Source organism: Euwallacea fornicatus, chromosome 15 (genome assembly GCF_040115645.1).
Source record: "Euwallacea fornicatus isolate EFF26 chromosome 15, ASM4011564v1, whole genome shotgun sequence".
Taxonomy (NCBI): domain Eukaryota; kingdom Metazoa; phylum Arthropoda; class Insecta; order Coleoptera; family Curculionidae; genus Euwallacea; species Euwallacea fornicatus.
This window is the reverse complement of record NC_089555.1, coordinates 251,721-272,316: the sequence shown is the minus strand read 5'-3', so window position 1 is coordinate 272,316 and position 20,596 is coordinate 251,721. Positions and strand designations below refer to the sequence as shown.

The following is a 20,596-nucleotide window of genomic DNA, read 5'->3' as shown; positions in this document are numbered from 1 at the left end:
GCATTTTCTTCTTTCTTTCCAATAGTTCTTTCTTGAACACTCAAAGAGCAGACTGAATCTTTCAATTGCTGGTGAACAAATTAAGCTGTTTTCCAAGAAAAAATAAGTATATACAACAAACTCACACATTATTTACAACACAATTTATTCTATATTTACAACATCAAAAATTACATAATATAAAATATCAAAAAAGTGGCCACGTTAAACACATCAAATTCAAATAAATTAATAAAAAGGTACAAAATACATGTTGCTCATCAGTCAACGATAATTTTTTGAGTATCATTATTATGATATACGATTTACATACAATTCACTGTAACAAAGCATGCATTTACTTTACACTATTTGCGTCAGTCTCACATTAGTACCAAATGTGTCACGAGGCAGCCTTGTAGTTTATGTACTCGTGACTCTCTTGTACCCCTTGCGCAGAAATGTTGATATATTCGTTGCGTGGAGACTCTAATAAAGGTCCTTCAGATAGCCCTTTATCAAAAGATTTATTTAGCACCATTGTCACTATACCTATAAGAACTAAGTTAGTTTACCTGGCACTGGCTGCCCGTTGGGCGGAAATTGAATATAAATCTGTTCATTTCCCATTTGAAGAGGCAGAGTATCAGGTCTGGTTACCGCCTTGTTCTCTTCGATGGTTTCAAAGAGGTGCATGGTGGGGAACTTCACAGGCTTGGGGGTCGGTACTGGTGCGTAATTCAGTTCTAATGAGGTCTTATTGAACTCAATTTCTTTGAAGTCGTGCTCCTGATGGCATCCTCCCAGTATTATCTGTCGAAGACAAACATTACTCTCTATAAAAAAGCGAAAGCTAAAAGCGTTAGTCACCTTTCGATCTTCGTTATCGGAGTGGGTACCACTATCCCCAACGCTGCATCCACTAATAGTGCTCATTCTTCCGCTTGATCCACTGGATGAGGTACTCAGGCTACTGATGGGCCGTGAGCTTTGGTTCAAAGCTAGCGGAGGCCCAGAAATGACACTCAATGAAGTCATTTCTTCGGATTTGTCCTCGGACATTGAGCCGGATTTTGAGGACTTGGAGAAGAGCCTCAGCAACCTCTCCAAGGGAGAAGGTTTCTTCGTCTTGGCTTTATATTCTTGCTGCATCTGTTCATAACGTAATCGCATCTCGTTCAATTGCTCCTGCTTTTCTTTGAAGGACTTCTGGACGTCGTTGCGGTTCTTCCAGTCGTCCACTAGTTTCTCTACCTAGAATTATTTAATGAAATTATCAACTATTTATATTGGCCATTGCAAAGTATCCTACCTGAGGGAGGGAGTGCACATTATTCTTAAAATCCATTATAATTTCAGCTAATTCGCGCTGAAACTTGTCTTCGACTACGTGGTGCTCTTTCGCCTTTTTTTCAGATGTCTGCTCCTTTTTCTGGTTGACCACCGGTTCGTTTTGGATTAAGTGCAGATCTTCTCTCGAAAACGCTTTGGCTGCAGTAGAATTTAAGTTCTACAAGGGGGGTGATGAGTTTCTGAGAAACTTACCAGTTCTATCCATGGCCAAATACAAGGAGCTCCCGCAATCGCTTGAGGGGGTTGCTATAGGGGTTGGACAGCTTCTTATCAGTTCAGGATTTACAGGGCGTGGTGCTGGACATAGCTTATAGAGAGTTTCCACTTCTTTGGGTTTAAGATAACCTTCAGTATCTGAAATAATTAGGATTTGAGTGTATTAAAGCTGAGTCGTAGTATGTATTAAAAGTGGGGGAATTTTTAACAGTATCTGATTTAAGGGAAAAATATAAGCACAAAAGGCAGATTTAGATTTAAGGGTTTTTTGTGACCCTCAGTGCTAAGTAATCGTACAAAAAGTGGGTAAATTTTACCTTCATCAGATTTATGCTGCAAACTGAACTCTTTCAGCTTCGTGTAAACCGTAGATACCTCATTCATGTTCATATAACCCCTGAGCAAACTGGAAAGTAGATGATGTCCATTTACTTCCGCGATTTCGGTGGGAGCCATATCGAACATGTTCCGTATTTCATAGGCCAATTCGGCCCCTGGACAATCCATAAGTTGGATCGCCAACTTTTCCAGCCCGAATTTCGCTGCGAAATGGAGGAGCGTGGGGAATTCCTCATTGCCTGTGTTATAAAACACCACATATAGCTAAATTATTTGGATATAGAGAAAGTGTTCACTTACTGTGTTTGTGCACGGAGATGCTAGCAGCAAAGGGAGTGCTATGACTGCCAAGTAAATTGAGGTGAGGTGGGAGGTTCTTCTGGAATCCATTCACCAGCCAATTGTCTAGGAGTTCTCGGTCTGCAGGGCTGAATCCTAAGGTCTGGCAATTTCAAAAATATAGTACAGAAATCCTCCAAAAACCATTTGCCGGTTGTAATACCTGGCACATAAACTCCACAGGGTTATTGATGGATCTCAAAATCTGCTCCAATTCTCGAAGTCTGCTTTCGCACTTGATTGGCCTGCTTCCGATGATGCTCCCGTTCTTTTCCACTAATATATTCACTATGGCCGTCATGTCTATGAGGCTCTCAGGAACTGTAATCTTAATTATGTAGGGATTCCTCCTCTTCAAAGCCTTAATCTCGTGTAGCTCTCCGTGGCGTTCAACGGAGATTTTCACTATGTCCTCTTTTTGCAAGGGATGGGTCAAAATAATAAAAACGCTGTTCTGGCCCTGTGCGAAAGACACAAATATAGAATTCCTTGCGCGTTTTGAAATTAAGCAGTGCTTTAATACCTGTTTGATTTTTTTAGGTGTAACTGAAAAGCACGATTTCTCTTGAGCAATAACCGAGCTTTGCTGCTTCCAAATCTTGCTTAATATTGCCATTGCTTGATTCAGAAATTCTTTGGTAAAAGTTTGGTCCTGATCTTGACCCACTGATTGCCTCTGCCATTGATGATACGAAGACAAAGCTATCGAAAACACTTTTTAGCTTAAATTTCTCTCTAGGAAAATTGCACCAAAACTACCGTTTTTATGAACGTCGCTGATGTCAGCGTCGGTAATGCCCAACAGCAAAGCCAGAGTTCTGTCGGGCAGCAGTAGTCTCGTCAGTTTAGAAGCCTGTGTCGGGTTTTGGGCCACGAAGTCTAGGAATTTAGGGCACACCACTACAAGCTGCAGCTTAACCCCCGTGGCTCCTTCTGAGAACTTGAGGTCGTCGATTTTGTCCGTTAAAGACTCTTCCAGATAGGCGTTTTTGATCCTGATAAATCATTATCATACAGAACCTTCTTCCAATATTGCATAATGTAATCACTTACTTGAAAGAAGACTTTCTGCTGGCCTGCTTGCTGATTTGATCAAAGTACGAGGCGAAATACTCCACCCACAAATTGGCAGGTTCACTGCTACGCAGGGACACTATGAGGATGTCGTCCATGCTGGCCTTCTGCCTCGACAAGGTACCTGAAAATATGTGATTCAGAAAGGATTTTTCATGCTGACCATTAAACCTAAAATGTAATTTTAAAGTAATTAAAGCTGAAATGAAGCCGAACATGAGATAACGCCATAGTAGCTCTTTCATGAACACCGCGATAAAGAGTATCAATAATAGTTTTAGAGATAATGCCAGTTTATAAACAAGTTTTCAATTTCGTTTTGAGAGTTTTTTCACATTCCAAATAATCGGTGCGCTCTATGATTTATGGATTTGTGAGCGAAATTTGAAACAAACACACATATGCATAATACTGCAAATAAATTATGGCTCGACTATAAACAAACACGACTTAATATTGGCGAAAATTGTGAAAATATGAACCAGATTCCTCTAATAACAATATACACAGATGGTTGAGGTACTACAGAAAAAACAGCCGGATGTTCCTTTTTTTTAAGGTGGTTTTAGGCGTTTTTTACCTTCCTCATGGATTTTTAAGTTTTGATACGAGTGCTTCTTGCTGGGTTTCCTCCGCAAAGTGCACATAGCCGGGACTTTTTCTGCAGGCTTTACGGTCTCTATCGTTTCAAGCAAGTCGCCCTGCGACCTAGTCCTGCCAAATTTTCTTATCATTTTCACCCCGTAAAAACGCACTCAAATGACTCTGTGGTGGGAACGCACTGAAGTCTTCTTTGTCTCAGATTTTATGACATTTTTAATGCCCGCACTGGTTTATCGTCACACTGACGAAGACCACAATAGAACTATAACTGCGGTCATCCCATATCTCTGGGATACAAGTAAGGAAATTTTCTCGTCGTATCACAGTAAAAATTATCAATCGCCAGTGGTGTGCTCTAATCATTTTCACTGCGCTAATTCCAGAGATGCACCATAGGGATAAATTGCGCTTTTCCGTGATCGATATCCCGTGTGGATCTTCGTTTAAGATACACGTCGGCTCCTAAAGCAACTTCTAACGACTTTGATTATTATTGAAAACACCTGGAACGGCACGTGTCCCCTTCGTTTCTCCTGCTGATGAGCAGGGCGATTTTACCCTTCGGCGTACTTTTTACGCTACGCAATAAAGACCCTCCTGCTTAACTATTTATAGTCCAATGTTTACTGTTGCCTAATTTACGACGCCCTCAACAGCACTCTCTATTATCTATATCCAGTGTTACGTACGGCTCAGCTCCGGAATGTCTGGAAAATTGCATTTTCAAATATAGCCCAGTTGTTGTTACTTAATGTCCGCGTGCCAAGGAACGAAAACGTCTCTTTTAATTGAACCGTTACTAAATAGCTTTCCATAAAATAAAGCACGAGCCTTGTTTCGGCCACAAACCCAAAACACCCAATACATCATAATAATCCGCGTTAAGCTCAAAACCCAAAGTCTGGAAGCTGGAAAGCTTCGCCTTCGAGAAACATTTTTATTGCCCATCATAATGCGAAGATATATGAAGACTGGGCCAAAAATATCACGAAAGCTCGTTTTTCCGTTAGCGGGAACAAATTCGTGAATTAACCAAATGACAGAGAGATTAGCGTGTTCCACACGATTATTAGCTTTGGGCACGTTCTAAGAAACAACTGGATATTTTCGGTCCACCTTGAATGAGGGGTGGCGTGATTAAGAGAGCTCCATACGATTATGACAGCAAACCTCGTTGCAAAGCAAAGCTGAGCACATACACACATACACACACACTCACACTCACACTCGCACTCACACACACTCACACACTCACACTCTCTCTCTCTCTCTCTCTCTCTCTCACACACACACACACACACACACACAGAAACATTAATGCAATCGGTCCTTTGTGTTTGCCACATAGAGCGTGTTCGCTTTAATAAACCTTGTAACGAAGTTTACTATCGCAGGTGTATATGGGATGTATGTCAGCCATTTAGTATCGATTCCTATCGAGGAATGGATGGGCATTATTGTTAGCATTTACCCAAAAGCACTCGAATCACTTTTATTCATGTGAACATTGACCTCTTTTCGATGCGTGCAATTCACCTAGGTGGGTTCACGACTTTGGAAAATTAATTTCGACAAGGTACATTCTACTCAGTCTCACGGGATACCGCGTGTGCCATTCGAGGGGTCATCTAGTGGCGGCTCGACACTTACGATAGACCTCATACTACAGATTCTTTTAAATCCCATAAATATGTTTTTCATCGGACATTCTGTATAATATTTAATACGACTGTCGGTTTTCAAGTAATTTGGGTTTTCGTAAGGGGTAGGACTTCCTTAGGCTTCGCACCCCAAATATTATCCCCTGTTATAGGGTAAATATTTCGTATAAAACACTCTATGTATTCGCAATTCTCCTAGTTTGCTGTCCGTTATTAATCTTATCAAAAGAAATCCCTATATGCACCTCTTTCGATTTGAAAGTGGTAATTAAAAAGTACGTTTTTCAAATGCTTTTTATCATCAGTTATTTACACGATTCTTTTTAAGTCTTGGAAACTGAATTTTTTCCATGGGACGCCATGTATGCAATACTGAATATTTGACGCCTACATCAGTTCGTTGAGATAGCTTTCCAGAGCTATCCTGGTCGCTTTTCGAGTAATTTGAGTCTCCATTAGATCGTATATTCCATACTTGACACAAATTTTTCGTTTTTTTCCTTTTTAATACTCTTCTTTTCTTTATTTTTCACCCTCCGAAGTTCCTCTTCTCAATTGTTGAGGAATGACGGTTAAAAAAATATCAGAGCCATTCTTCAGCGGTCGAGAAGAGGAATTTCCGAGTGTTTCACGCATTCACCCATCAGGTCATATTTAAAAATACCCATTTAAATAACTGATGTCGCGGAGAAATTTCAAATAGTGCCAAATTCGTTCAGTGAGCGACCTGAGCTCAGTTAAAAAAAAATTATTTCTTATTTTTACTGTTTCCGGTTACCGTGCATGTTGAGGCCCTTCCCCATCCCCCACCCTTTGAAAATCGTAACAAAAGTCAAAATAAAGTTCATATAAAAAGTTCGAGGGGAGTGTAAAGTTGACTTAAATCGAGTTCAGTACGTCATGGAAACGCATTAAATTATGGAATTTTGGCGAAATCCCTACACGCGAAACCCCATCATATTATGTCTATTCCAAAATGCAAATAGGCTTCACGTCTGCCACGTTGCTCTTGAAAATGAATTTCCAATCCATTAATGAAACTTTTTATTACCTCGAATCTCTTGTTAACCGTCCCAAAATAACTTTAGTAGGTAATTGTTATGTGCCTAATGGCAGCAGGGTTTAAATATACATCAGGCGAGCTGGAAACAAATAAGACGCCCAAGAAAATAATGAACATAATTTTATGGCACCTATTTAAAAAGGGAAGGGGACGCGGCGCAGGTGCGACTTACCGAAAGCTTTGAACTAGATCTAGAGGTTTCTGAATTTGAGGATTTGGCACACGCTTCGAAACACGATTTTTCAAATGTATATCTAACCAACACGAAATACTGGCCACTCTCGCGTATAAATGCGCCTCTTTAAGGCAGTCACGTGCCATCTTGCTTCCTGGAAAGGATGGACGGAAGTGGTGTGGATGCATATTGATAGTGCAGGTACTACTTTATCGGTTTTAATAATAAATTATGACGGTAATGGAACCAGCAGTATGGTTAATGATAACAATAGACGTAATTACGTGCGGTAAGAGTTCGCTCAAATAGCGCAGAACTGAACACTCGGTCATTTTTATTATCAGTAGTAATAATAAACTACAGGAAACACGTATGAATTGTTGACAAAATGGCGGACACGAATTTAGTGTCTCAGTTGAAACCGTTCCCTCATTGGTGTTTCTCAGCCTCGATGAGGCCCCATTTCGTACGTAACACCAGGGCATAAAAATATTTTTCTCGAAATCATTAAAATTGAAATTCAATCTTTTAGGGCGCCTGTGGTTCGTTACTGACACCCCGATGACGATTTTGACCTGCTTTCGGATTTCAGGGCCTCATCTCGGCATTGACATTGGGTTTCACATTACGATGTTTGTTAAAAATATCCTGATGCCGTGATGGACAATACGAAGATTCTCTTGATGACAAGTCGGATGTGCCCAATTTCCTTCCTTTAAGTTACTTTAATTGTCTCTTAGTTAAGTTAAACACGGGGAGACGAAAGCACAAAAGAAGTCGAATCTGTTAATGGATCGAATGACGCATTGTTTCCCTTAAACGTGCTCACCGGAAGCTTTGAGGGGGGATTCTATAGTGTCCTGTTTTGACATTGCGTAACCTCTAATTAGTAGTAGCCTAATTTGAAACTAGTAATTGACGATTATTTTTGGGAAAATCTTCCCGATTTCCGACGTAAATAAAGCGTGAAAGACGAGTAGAGACGGTGATTTCCTGTTCCCAATCGACTATTACAAATGGTCTGGGCTGATACGAAATTTTAGTTTTTCCGTTTCCCATTACTGCCTATTTCAATCATAAAGGATTTCAAAGGAAAATAAGTTTAGACAAAAGGCATAAAAGGACGATTTACGTGCATGTTTCGACATCTGGTCTGGGTGGCGACTAGAACGATTGGCAGGTCATTCGAACACGGTCCTTGGGACGCCTAAATCGCATCTGGAAACCATCTTTTGATTTATTTGGCTATTACTCGGGATGCACCATTATTGTCGATTTTATGGCAGCTTAACGTACCTACTTGGAGTGGCGTACAAGGCAACAATGCTACTTATAATAATAATAATTTATGCATCTCCTCAAATGTTTCCTAGAGAACTGTCCGACAAAAAGGTCAATGGCAACGGCGCGTTATCACAAAATAACTAAAGAAAATTATTAAGTCTACGCCTCTGGCTGATGGTCAAAGCCGAAGCAAAAACAATCCCACAGAGAACGGTAATCTAAAACTTTTGAAGTGGTTTTGAACACGTTTCTTCCCACAATCCGGCAAAATTGGGTTTTGTACGGACACATTCCTCGCCCTTTTCCTCCCTTTGGCGCGAAAGTCCAAGGGGCTATTAAAAAAGGCAAAAAAAAACTTAATTGAGGACCGGATGGTGCGGGTCAGAGCACAATTTGTGAATTAAAAGGAGGGATGGATTCACATGTCGGAGGATTAACCAGTAGATCAGAATCCCGAAGAGATTGTTCGGTTTGGCGTCGCTTAGAGCTCATCGAGTTTATTGATTTGAGATATTTTTTGAATGAATTGCTCCATGAATTCTCGACATATAGAGGACCGAAGTTTGAAAGTGACAAAACGATGGCATCTCTCCCCTAAAAAAATCTTTTAGGTAGTGTTTTTTCCTTATATCGCATGCCAAGCCTGGACTTTTGTTTTACGAAGAGCTTCGTCGGAATCTCGCGAACTGAAGGAGTCATAACCACTGCGTTTGCACATGTATGGACTACAAGTGCCACGCGTCCAGGAAAATTATCCACAAAAAAACTGAGGGAAATCTAAATATACACAGTGCAGCACATGGCCCGATGGGGCAATATACCGGACGGGTAGAAAATCAAATAAACTAGTACTGCCGTGTAGGAAGTGTTAGGAGAGCCGGAAACCATGTTTACTTTCAGATTTTCCACGTTAAAGGTTTACTGGATAAGCTTTTTGTCGCTGATGTAACTCTAGCCGGCTTCCAGTGGATTCTAGGACACCAGCAGATTAGGCTTAATCGCGGGAAGGCGGCTCCTCACAAGGCCCAAAGGAAATTAAAACCCTCAACAATCTGTGCTTCTGTTTTCTTTTTTCAATGCGCCGATGAACAGATGAACACGAGTCATGAACTGTTATCTCTTAATTAACCTTTTATGGGACCCCTTTGGAAGCCAGATGATGGGGAATTTTAAGTCATTCCAGACACTCGTGAAGAATTATGATATTATGGGAATTTGGTAGTTAGTTGGGACTCGAAAATCCGCGTCCAGACCACCCAAAAGGTGAATGCATTAAGTTCCTCCGCGTGTTTGACATTTCATCCTTTTTGATTCGGTTTTCTAACGCACGAAGACACGCGTAAACAAACACAGTGACTGCATTTCGGGTGCTTTTACACACCAATTTAAATCCGAGACAAAGAAGGAGACTGTTTGAAGTCGTGGCACATTTTAGCTTAAACAAAGTGAAATTTCATTTACAGGCGGAATGGGTAATTAGATGAAATCACATCAGTCAGAGTTACAAGAAAACCGTTTCCAGCTGGTGTTGGGTTATTGGGGTAATTGTAACCTAGACGAAGTTCCGTTTAACGGGGTTAAACTCTCCCTGAATCCAATTGAGAAGTTTGCTCGTAGGAAAATTAAATTTTCCCGTCTTACGTCAAGTCCATAAGGGCGAAAATTAGATCTTTTCAGAACGTGAAAGGGAAGAGGAACGAACTTGACAGTTTGAAAAATTGCTTAAGCCTCGAACTTCCCTTGATTGGTGTAAGTCATCCAGGCGTGTGCTTCATTGCTGATATTCAGGACACATTCGAACACCCGAATCTGAGTCTTTCCCGAACCCAAAATATTTATATGAAGAAACTCTTGCGAATTTGCTTGGTGCTCGATGTAAATGGCAACTAGGCATCACTCTTTTGTTTCACAGCGGCGAGGCGCAGCAACCCAAATTCGGCCGATATTGCCAAACTTTGAGATTTATCTCTCGAAGGGCTGATCGACGCTGCCACTTCGCTGGTATACCTTACCGTGACCTCAGACGCCTAAAAAACACCTCGGGGTGTTAAAACACGACTTTTTCGACGCGAGCTATTTCAGGCGCAAAGTCGTCAATTAAACCCGTATTTATCTTCACTTGGTAAAATATGACTCCCGGTGATATTAAAGAATGCTACTAAATTTTTCACGGCGACGTGCGATAAATTAAACAGAGCGACTTAATGATACAGCAAATTAAAATAGCCCATGGAAAGACGTGGCTCGTGCTGCTCGAGATAGAATCCAGGTCTAAACGGCTCTCAAAATTACTCGATAGTGGTTGCGTGTTTTTGATTAAAAACCAATTACTAGACCATTAAACATTAATCGTAAAAGCCTTATCTTTATTACCTCTGCATGGTAAATGTGTCATCAGCTAAAAACCGAAATTTGTCAATCACTAGTGGTTCTTGTAAACATTGGCCTCGCGCCCTCGTAAAACCCAGAATTAACAAAACACACTTTGAACGGGATATATACAAAGTTGGTGTTGTTAAGGAGTTTCATTTGCACCAGCAATTTTACATTAAATGTAATTGTAGTCGCCAATAAAGAATGCATCATTCCCCAAATGAAGTGTACGGTTTCATTGGGCTGTTAATAGCACGTGCAAAGTCCGTAAACATGCCAACGGATGTTTTGCATTTGCATTTCTCTAACTCTATTTGATAAAATAAATAATTGCCTTCATACAGAGTAAATGTTCGGTCTGGGTTAGCTCGAAATGCGACCACAGATGCCGGCACATTTTCTAGGAACTCACAAAACATAACTCAAACTTCTATTACTTACTTCGAACACTGAATCTGAATCAACTACTTTGGCACTATACACAACAAATTCGATCTCACACTGTTGAAGAAGGTCGCTGAAGACTCGTTGATGATGCAAAAAAATATTATGGAAAAACAATTCCCGGTCTGGCCAATAGTGGGGACTGGCGTCAGCATATGGAGTATGGTACGTGATCGGATTGTTTATGATTCAATGTTGCCTTTTAGTACATCGGATATCCTAACTGAGTTAGTCGCAAGTAATGTTGCTCTACGACCTATTTACCCACCGCCCGGCTCAATTTGAGCGTCACTGATTAGCCGCGTGTCCACCGAAGGGCCAAGGGCACGAGAGAAACTTAAAAGTCCAAACTGGAAAGCCACTGCTTTAGCTTGTCAACAATGGACAGAAAATTCCATAACAATAAGCACGTGCGCACGCCCACCGAAATTTTGCCATTTAACCACAATACGATAAAAAATATTTTTTAATAAAGTACAATCACGCCCGAAATATCTAACTGCTGCCATGTGCCACTTGCGTAATACAGCCATAAATCTATCGAAATAATAAATCAATTGGCCTATAGCCGGAAGCAGGTTTGATTGGTCTAAGTCGCTTATTATAGAGTCCGTAATTTATTTCGGAAATAGCGACTTGAGTACTATTGGTCGTACGGGTACTTTTGTTTGCGGTATGGAACAGTTATTGACTTTATACGGAGGGTGTATTCACCTTTAGGCCAGAGTACCAAAGGCACGCGCCAGGTCTTAAAATTATGCATGTAATACATGTAATGATGGGAATAGGATGTTTATTTATCCACTCTGAGCCTTTTGAGGCCTTTATGAGTTGTTCCAGGAATATCCAGGATGTTTGCTTTGATTTTCTTGCGTGCAGTTTTTCACCAATTTGCCACTTCTACTTTGTGAAGGTCATGCCGAAGGCTTAGCTTCAAATGAATATGAAACTTGCGTTGGTTTTTGTTCGATAAAATTTATAAATTAAATCTTTATTTTCGTCGCAAAACCTATAAAAACCCGAAGAAATGACCTACATCTGCAAATTTTATAATTATCCAATGGCAACGCTCCGTTGCTTTTTTGTCAAACTAATATGGTAACCCCGTGCGACAACCTTTCGAGTGCGACAAAGACATAAGGTTAATGAATCAATTTCCAAATCTATTTGTGTTTGCGTTGCCAAATATATTTGTTTGCCAATTGAGTTCGTTTGGTTGATTTAAGTACTTAATTACGACTTTTTTTATAATGACTTTAATAAACTGTAAGTTAAAATTTCAATATATTGTTTCAGCTGATTTTACATTTAGGAAATTGTCAAAATTGTTCGCGACTGAATAAATCGTTTGCGTGCAGCTGAGTGGGTTTGTTTAATCTCTGAAAGGGTTCAAAATCTGAAAACAACTGCGCCGAATTACCATTTTTGTATTAAGTCTGTGAATGTATTAAGACCTGCTACGCCACTGACTTTGTGTAGCTTTAAAGTCTAAAAATTCTATTTTTCATCATGTACATCGCAACCGGCAAAAGGTGGTTATGGAAAATGTCAATAATGACCCCATATTTTTCGTCGCTCAAATTTTAATATGCAGTAATATACCGGGTTTTTTTTTATCGCCAATTGTATTTTATATACCCATATTCTTTGTAAAATAAATGGAATTTAATTACACAAATCCCAGTGAGTTAATGAAAAACATAACTATAAAATGTTCGTTGCGATGTCGTTGCGATAGCAACATGTAATAAATGCGCATATGAAATTTCCTGCCCTTTTCGAATTCGGAAAAATATTGGGTACCTCACGTTAAAATAGTGAAGTTGTGAACAATTTAGGGAAAATCACTAGTCAGAAACGCGCAGTACAAAAAACTGGCAACGCAGGGCCATTCTTTTGTCAAATTATTATGACGGTCTTAGTAGACACGCATTTGAGTGTGAAAAAGATGGCGGATTAATGCTGGTTGTCAGTGAAAATGCTTTGTTGCCAAATGTGCGTATTTTTTCAGGTCAGATAATTATTTATGTGTCCGTATTAAGTACATATTTATATTGAATGTCAGTAAACTGCTCTTTGATAATCTTGTTCTATGAAGTAGTCATTATTAGGTTTTCTAGTCAATTCCATCACCTCAGGACAACTTACACTACCGCTTTAGTAACGACCGTTTAGTCCACAACGATTTTTGGGTTTCCAGTTTAAAATTGTTCTCTTATTCCACATATTTTGATAAAACTAACGCGTTTTCCTTGCATAAATCAATTGGCAAGACCATCTCCTGCTTTATCGCAAGACGTCGGCAATCATCAATCAACCTGACTTCAATTATACTTTATACGACTGCATGGCCGCACTAATAAAGGGGCCAAAGTTGATGTTGAACTTTGATTCGGCAATTGAGACAATAAAACGTAATAATAATAATAATGATACCGGAAATTGGCTTCTTAAGGTGCTGTGAATTGCTTGCATTACTTACCCTTTGAGCACTTAAGACATCTTTTTCTGGGATAAGACATGTGTCTCAAAGAATGTTCGTCGATGGCAGAGCTGGAGGCGGCGTTTTCTTGCATTGTCGTGGAAAAATCGTCTTTGAAGCTTCGGGATGAGGAAGCTACGCTGTTGGCTCGGTCTCGTGAGTTAAAGGTACTGATTGAGTGTCTTCTAGGGCTGCTAGGGCCTGTGGATACGAAATGAATGAGAAATTTAATGATCGATAACCAGTTCAGTACCTTTGGGGCTGTTGCTTCCGCTGCCAACTCTCTTGAAAACGCTGAAATTGGAATATCTCGCGGAATCGTCAGCTAAAAAGACCTCATCTTCTTCGACCAATTCGTCGGCTCCCGTTTCTGACGCAGGCAGAGGCAAGTAGTGGCCATTCTCTTGAGATCGCTTCAAAGAGTTAGAGCGACTTGGGTGTTTATAAGCCAAATCCGGGGCCATATCACTCAAACGCGGCTCTCCCATTATCAACAGTTCTTGGTTAGAGTCTGCCGAATTGGTGCTTACAGATCTGATAACGAGACACTTTTCTTAGAGCGAAAATTAGCACGGCAGCTGGAACACTACCTAAAGATATTTCGAAATATTTCCCTTCTATTGCTGGTACATTTTGGCGGGGTTAGTTGTCTCGTTAAAGATATTTCCGAGGAGCTTTCAGAGTTGCTACCTCGATGCTTGTGTCGTAGCTGAGCAAAGCTACAGTCGGGTTCGTCAGTTGGCATTGCGAAGTAACTGGGGTTGTCTGCAATCATAGTAGCACCATAGCACACAAACACTCAAGATGCGAGAACTAAATGATTCTCTCAAGTCGGTACGGAATACATTCCGATATCCAAAAGTCGACACTGTGAATACTAATTTTTCGAGTTGTTTAATGGTAAAGTAATGGAGGGGAGACGCAGTGGTACCCTCAAGTGATACCACCCGACAAAGAGGCCCGACAGGATGAATGAGACTGGTTACGCATTTTGAAAATGCTTAAGCTAAGAAAGCCCGAGGGTTGATTACATGGTGAATGACAGTGATAATCTGATTCTGTAGCCCACATTCCAGAAACCCAGTTTCTCACGCCTTTACAACAACAACAATACGAGCTGTGAATTAAATTATGTCATTTTATATGCAGCAGAAGTATCATTCTCAGAATCAAAATTTTATTTATCGGCTATGGAAAGTTAATAATCAAATTAATTCGAACTAGACTTAACCAAGAATATTGAAAGCAAGTGGTTTTGTCATGTAGTATTTTCGTCATTTTCAACGTCATATTCAGTTCGTAACAATTTGCATTTTATCGATTTGTTCCCAGTATTGTCTGCGTCCGTTGAGGATTGATATGCACCTCGGATAAACAGACATAAATATTAATTTGTCAATAGCTCCTCAAAAGATTGATATATTAAGACAAGGCAGTCGCAAGGCTGAGAGCCAATTGCAGAAGTTTTGAATGTACGTGACCGGAGTTCAAGCAAAATCACTTCATCATTTCAGAAAATCTCGATTCCCCGAATTGAAGTGTCTACTGTTTCCAGTAAAAAATATATATTGAGTTGTGTGGTCAAAATCTTCTAGAATTTTCTCTACTTAGACGTAGCAGTCCGTAGCGTCGGGCACACTTCTTTACCCTTTTCAATCATATTCTATTCCCGTCGATTAGTTCCAAGTAAATTCAGCTCCTAATTTCAGCGATTGGAAAGAGATTAAAAAAAAATTAAACACAGGTGTTTTAGAGCATGTTATGAATGAACTACAAATAAGGAAAATGCAAATCTTGAAGCTCTATTCATTCTTCAAACACCTCCTTATGGCCCTATCTGGATCTATCGGAGTTTCATCACCCGATCGTAGCATGCATTAAACATGAGAGATTGCGTTTAAAAAGTCTGATTTAAGAAGCCTCAATGGAAAAACATAAAGACAGAAGGGCGATTTATATTCACGTCGTATCTCTAACGACCTAACGCCAGATGATAATAAATTTAAATAATATAAATATTAAAAAATATGATAATGAAAGTGTTGAGGAGGGAGTTTTCGTCACGCATTTTTATTATTTTCTTTAGAGATTTTTCTAAGACCCTTAACTTGACTATGGAAAATATCAATGCAGCGGTTTAACAATATAAGGTTAACACCAGTTTTGGCCTTAGTTTACAACATCCACCAGTGCCCTTCATGGGTCCTATTTGAATGAACCGCTGGCGCCCCCTAACAGAAAAGTTTGTTCGTGAATTTACTTACGTCAAACTCTGTCAAACAACCACTCGAAAAATTGTTTTTTTCGCGAAGAAGATGGCCGCTAATGGCGAAAAGCATATTAGAATGTTCTATCTAAGGTAAAATCTATTTTACAGTACCTTTTAGGTCTATTTTAGCGAACGTTCCGCAATTGATTGCTCGAATTTGCTTAAAAAAAAATGGAAATGGCGAAAAGGTCAAGTGAGAATGATTGGGTGTGACGTATATTACTGGTTGCTTGTACATGCAATAAGCTCAAATCTTCTGGTCATTCTTTTATTGACGCAAAAACTCTCTAAAATTTGGTCACTAACCCTCAAGCCTCAGGTGGTTGGTCTCAACAAATAATTAATAAATAAATGTAGTACTCACCGAGATCCATTGTTCGGATACTCTCCGGGTAGTACGGTCAACGAATCTCGAAATTTCAAGTGAACGTGACTTGAAAAGCCATTCGGAACTTCCTTTTCGTAAGTTCGGATTCGTACGCACATTCAACTCTGTATGAGGGGGAGTATTCTGTAAAAAGTAACAGAGAGATGTTTATTTATTTATTTATGTAGAGTTTAAACCTAAGAATATGAGCCTCATGCCCGGGCTGTATACCTCAATTGGCTTAGTAAACATTGTTAAAAGCTCATGCCTCGGATTTAATAAAATAATTGACACTAAAACAAATAGGTAGGCAGTGCCGAAGCACATTATCACTTAAGGACTATTGTGAATTCAGATATGCATCTTTAAAGACACACTTTTGGGTGTAGTGTATGTAAATTAGCCAGAGATTTGGGGCCTAAATTAGACAATTATGTGTGGAGGAGGGAAGGCGTTAAAATCTCCATCTGACACAATATGTTTCGAAGAAACGAGCCATTTCCTACAACAATTACTCAATAATGTATCCATTTTGTTATTGCACCTAAACCCGTATTGAGTTTCCTTCATATGGCTGCTCCAGATAAAGACAACATGTGGGGTTTATGTATCCCAAATCTGAAACGTTAATTAGTAACAACATACAAAAAACAGAAAACCCATGCCACTCTCCCTTTTGTTGGTTTTCGTTATTAAAAAACCTACAGAGTCTCGTTTAATCAAACTAAAATTAGATGAGTTTAATAGTACAAAATAGAAGTTTTAATAACACTACTCTAATGAACACCTCGTCTGTCGCTTTGGGATGGCTAATTTGAAATCTAAAGCTGGAGTCGCCAGGCAGGTTCGTTCATTCATGATTTCCACATTGTATGAATCAAATTAATTTGGATTTGAGTTCACGTGGCTTCCATTCGTCAACTTGATGAATTATGTAGGAAATCGTATTCTCCATCATGTTATTTTAACTTTTGCGGGAATTGCTCTGCAAAATTGGCTTGATTCAGATGCAAAAATACACAAGAGTTAATTACAGATCGATTCGTGTAAACAGCTATTTTTGGTTGTTTGTGGATGAACGGAATTGAAAATAAAATCGTTACAATCCAAGAGAATTCGAGATTTTATTTGCAAGTCAACGAAAAAGCGACTGAAAATTACATGAATATCAGTTACATTGGTTTCATACAGGTCAAGCCAATATATCGATTTGTTCGTAGAATCTTGCTAGTGGGTATTTATAACTCCATTGACGATCCAGCGAAGTGGGATGATATTCCACAATTTGATGTAAATTAATTTATCGTCTCAGCAATATTCCACACAGAATCACATTTGCATTGAAAGGTTTCTACATAAATCGAGTTTCCAGGAACTTAAAGGGACTCGAGAAGAACAGGATTTTGTATTTAAACGTGGGTTTAGAATACAAGAAGCAGAAAGAAACCGGACGTAGAAGTGTCTGTCGATACTTGCGACTACTCCTGAATGGAAGAGTTTCTAAAAAAGTTTAGCGTCATTCGTTAAGGTCAAGTTCTTAATGTGTTGTTAACTTTAAGCTGACGACATTGTCCCTGGAAATAAAGAATCTGACCAATACTAATGCTTTCTTTTAACGCTTTCGTAGAAATTATCCTGCAATTACAGTTAATGGCCCATATAGTAATTTGACCCTTAGGACTGATGGGCTCGTTCGATGGGACATTCCACCGTAGGTGTACTCTCATGGGAGAAGGACTTGAATTACCGAGAAAAGCTGAAACAGTTGTTGAACCAAACGGGATATGGAAACCCAAAGAGCAATTTGCGGAGATTTATCGACCCCCTCCCCCAACCTCCTTTGTTATTAAAACTACAATGAAACATTCCTTCACCATTTTGACCATAGTACTTAATTTGAACATCAACCAATGTAAAACCAACTAATCACTTCATTGTTTTTAAAACCGAGATCAACCATACATTAATTCTTTCATTGTCATACCTATTTCATGTTCTGGCTTGAAGATGAGGTTAGCCCGAATATGAGTGCTAAATATGCATTTACACCCACACCTAGTCACTAACTACCGTCCTGTTCTTCGCAGCTAAAACATGTGTTTCAGAATTAACTCGAGCTTAAGCTATATTTACCAGTCAATAAAATATTAGACGCAAGTCTTTGGTGCAAATACGTACGCACCAGAAGTTTATTATTCCAGATTTCCTCATTTTTATTAGGCAAAGGTGTGTTGGTTACTCTCACCTACAGTTTTTAAATTTTATTATAAATATTTTTTCGTGCAACTGGAATAGACACGGTAAAGGTAGCAAGATCGTATTTAAAAAATAATATTTGATTAATAGTCCACAGCAGGTGTTCTGGATGTTTGTGGGTGTCTGGACTCCGAAAGTGTTTCAATTTTAACTCAAGATTATGAATTGGTATTTAGATTGCGACTAATGACCTGAAAGGATTTTTGAAATGCCATTTTATTTGAAACCTTGATAATTGTCGTTTCCTGTAGGTTTTGGGATCACTTCGCGTGATTGCAATTATTTATAAGGACGCTTATAGCGGCACCACTCGTAAAGGAGATGACAATAGATGCCGTATAAGTACTCCATTATAAGTTTCCCATTTTGGGCCAAGGAATGCACCTTATTGCTAGAGACCTGCGTCAGTCGATTATTGCATAATGCTTATGGCACCTAAACAGTCGAATGTTATTGGAAAATTTTAAGATCAATAGAAACATAAATCGCTTTCGATAGTAATCCGTTTTCACGAAATCGTAACGCAAGTGCAATATTACAAATCGTAAAATTTCGAGAATCCGAAAATAGCTCTCGATCGAGTATTTTTATTTGAAACCGCGATGACATAAATATTCTACAGGTTAACTTCGGGGTTCCCCATTGTGTCAAGAAAATTATTCTTTATTTGGAAGTCCAGGTGCAGCGCCTTATTGGACCCACCTGCACCTGGTAAACATGGAAAATTGGTCATTCACATATCTTCGCTCTGAACAGTGCCAATGGCAGTACTTACTGAAAATATTTAGGTCTAAAGGTATAAACAGTGTTTGGCTTAAACAAACCTCGATTAACTGACTGTAAATCTAAATTTATACGCAGTTTTCATTGGGATATACTCCTTGTTCACTTTGTTCAATTTAGGCCAAGGTATCCTAACTGAAATTTAATTTATAATTTGTTACTCGAATATTAGTTTGGCTGACGCTCAAGACTTTTCAAAAAAACAAATTAGCCGTCAAGTTTTTTGCGTTTGAAGTTATATTTATGAAAATGATTGAGATGAAAATCAGTCACTTCTACGGAGGCTCAATTTTTAGCCAAATTTTCTTACCTCTAAAAATACACAAAATTAGTCTTCACTTAACCGTTCCTTCGCGCTGATGAACCAAAACAAATTTGTATCGAGTTCTATGCTACTGAGTGATTCACTCGGAATCTCTGCTCGGAATCGCTCGAGTCAGAGTCAAGAATACACTAAAGAGCGAGCAGTCATGTTTCCTAAGCACTCGAAGCGCGTCTTTACACCCGCTTTTTCAGGAAGAGGTGGGGGCAGGATATCCTCGGATTTTCAGGTCTGAAAGACGTACTGAAACGCATCGATGAGGATCTACCTTGTGTCGTCTACTTTGTTTCGGGCCAAATGGGGGTTACATGAAATCTGGACCAGTTTTCATATAGACGAAAAAAATCAACATCATAACGTCAGTCTCAATCATTCATTCAACAAATTTCATTGTAGCTAATAATAAATAAGAATTTGAGTTTTTCAATTGACTTTAATTGTCCATAAGTCCAAGCCGGCTAATTAGATATTCACAATACACTTTGCGGATGATACCATCCGATTGGGAATATTAATTTTGCTTCCGGAAACATTATTATACAGTATAATGTTTGTTGTTGTTTGCCGTTTGTTTTTGTCTAGCTTTCGGCGCCAGAAACTAAGAGGGTACTATAAGTGAATACGAATGGTACTATATGCGAATAGGAACGTGCGGAGAAGAGAAAACAAAGATCTTTAGTCCGAACTGGTACCACGTGAGCGACCTGTTCAACGTAGCTTTACCTGTTTCTGGAAACATCTTGTTCGGGATTTTCAAGTAACCAAATAGTTTGTTTGAAGCATGGACAATCTTATTTCTACGATAGCGCAAGTGTCGATGGTGTGCGAGATTCTCTCATATACGTAATTTCCTAGCTACTCGATCTTAAGTCAAGTTATGTCCAAATCGATTTAACTTTAATACCTAAAACTTAAGTAGTTCCTCAGACATTCAAATATTAATTCGTATTGGGAATACTCCTTTTCCTATAGTTGGAAGATATTAATAGTTACTGCGATCCGACTCGGGACAAACTTAGGTTCATCGATTTTCCTATTTTTTCTTACCTTTTATTTACAACAAATATACTGAAGTGACAAAGCCTCTTTACATACACGTTTATTTTTTAATTTTGGTATTATAGCTTGGCTCTAACCCGAGTACTCATCGGCGTTTATTCTAATTACAGGGAATATTGTATTTTAACAAATTTTAATAAATTAAAATATTCAGT

The 20,596-nt window shown here is 39.1% G+C and overlaps 1 protein-coding gene across 5 annotated transcripts; it reads right to left on the bottom strand.

The window, feature by feature from the left end:
• Positions 1-128: 128 nt before the first annotated feature.
• Positions 129-19,516, bottom strand: stumps (DBB domain-containing protein stumps). Of its 5 annotated transcripts, XM_066290697.1 has the most exons (16): positions 19,371-19,516; positions 16,019-16,165; positions 13,976-14,150; positions 13,639-13,919; positions 13,386-13,586; positions 3,280-3,424; positions 2,986-3,221; positions 2,750-2,928; positions 2,390-2,686; positions 2,188-2,329; positions 1,866-2,126; positions 1,525-1,686; positions 1,292-1,470; positions 850-1,233; positions 555-792; positions 129-492 (listed from the first exon to the last, which is right to left on the bottom strand). In XM_066290697.1, the coding sequence occupies exons 2-16, from the start codon at positions 16,026-16,028 to the stop codon at positions 383-385; spliced, it is 3,000 nt and encodes a 999-aa protein (XP_066146794.1). In that variant the 5' UTR covers positions 16,029-16,165; positions 19,371-19,516; the 3' UTR covers positions 129-382. The 5 variants fall into 5 exon arrangements, with proteins under 5 accessions (XP_066146794.1, XP_066146797.1, XP_066146799.1 ...); XM_066290700.1 differs by lacking the exons at positions 13,386-13,586; positions 13,639-13,919; positions 13,976-14,150; positions 16,019-16,165; positions 19,371-19,516 and adding an exon at positions 10,901-11,005; XM_066290702.1 differs by lacking the exons at positions 13,386-13,586; positions 13,639-13,919; positions 13,976-14,150; positions 16,019-16,165; positions 19,371-19,516 and adding an exon at positions 6,800-6,818.
• Between the last annotated feature and the right edge of the window lie 1,080 nt (positions 19,517-20,596).

Coding starts and splice junctions, on each gene's coding strand:
- stumps (XM_066290697.1), bottom strand. Junction 3,222..3,279: donor AGCAGAAAGTCTTCTTTCAA/GTAAGTGATTAC, acceptor ATGATTTATCAG/GATCAAAAACGCCTATCTGG. Junction 1,471..1,524: donor TTTGGCCATGGATAGAACTG/GTAAGTTTCTCA, acceptor ATTCTACTGCAG/CCAAAGCGTTTTCGAGAGAA.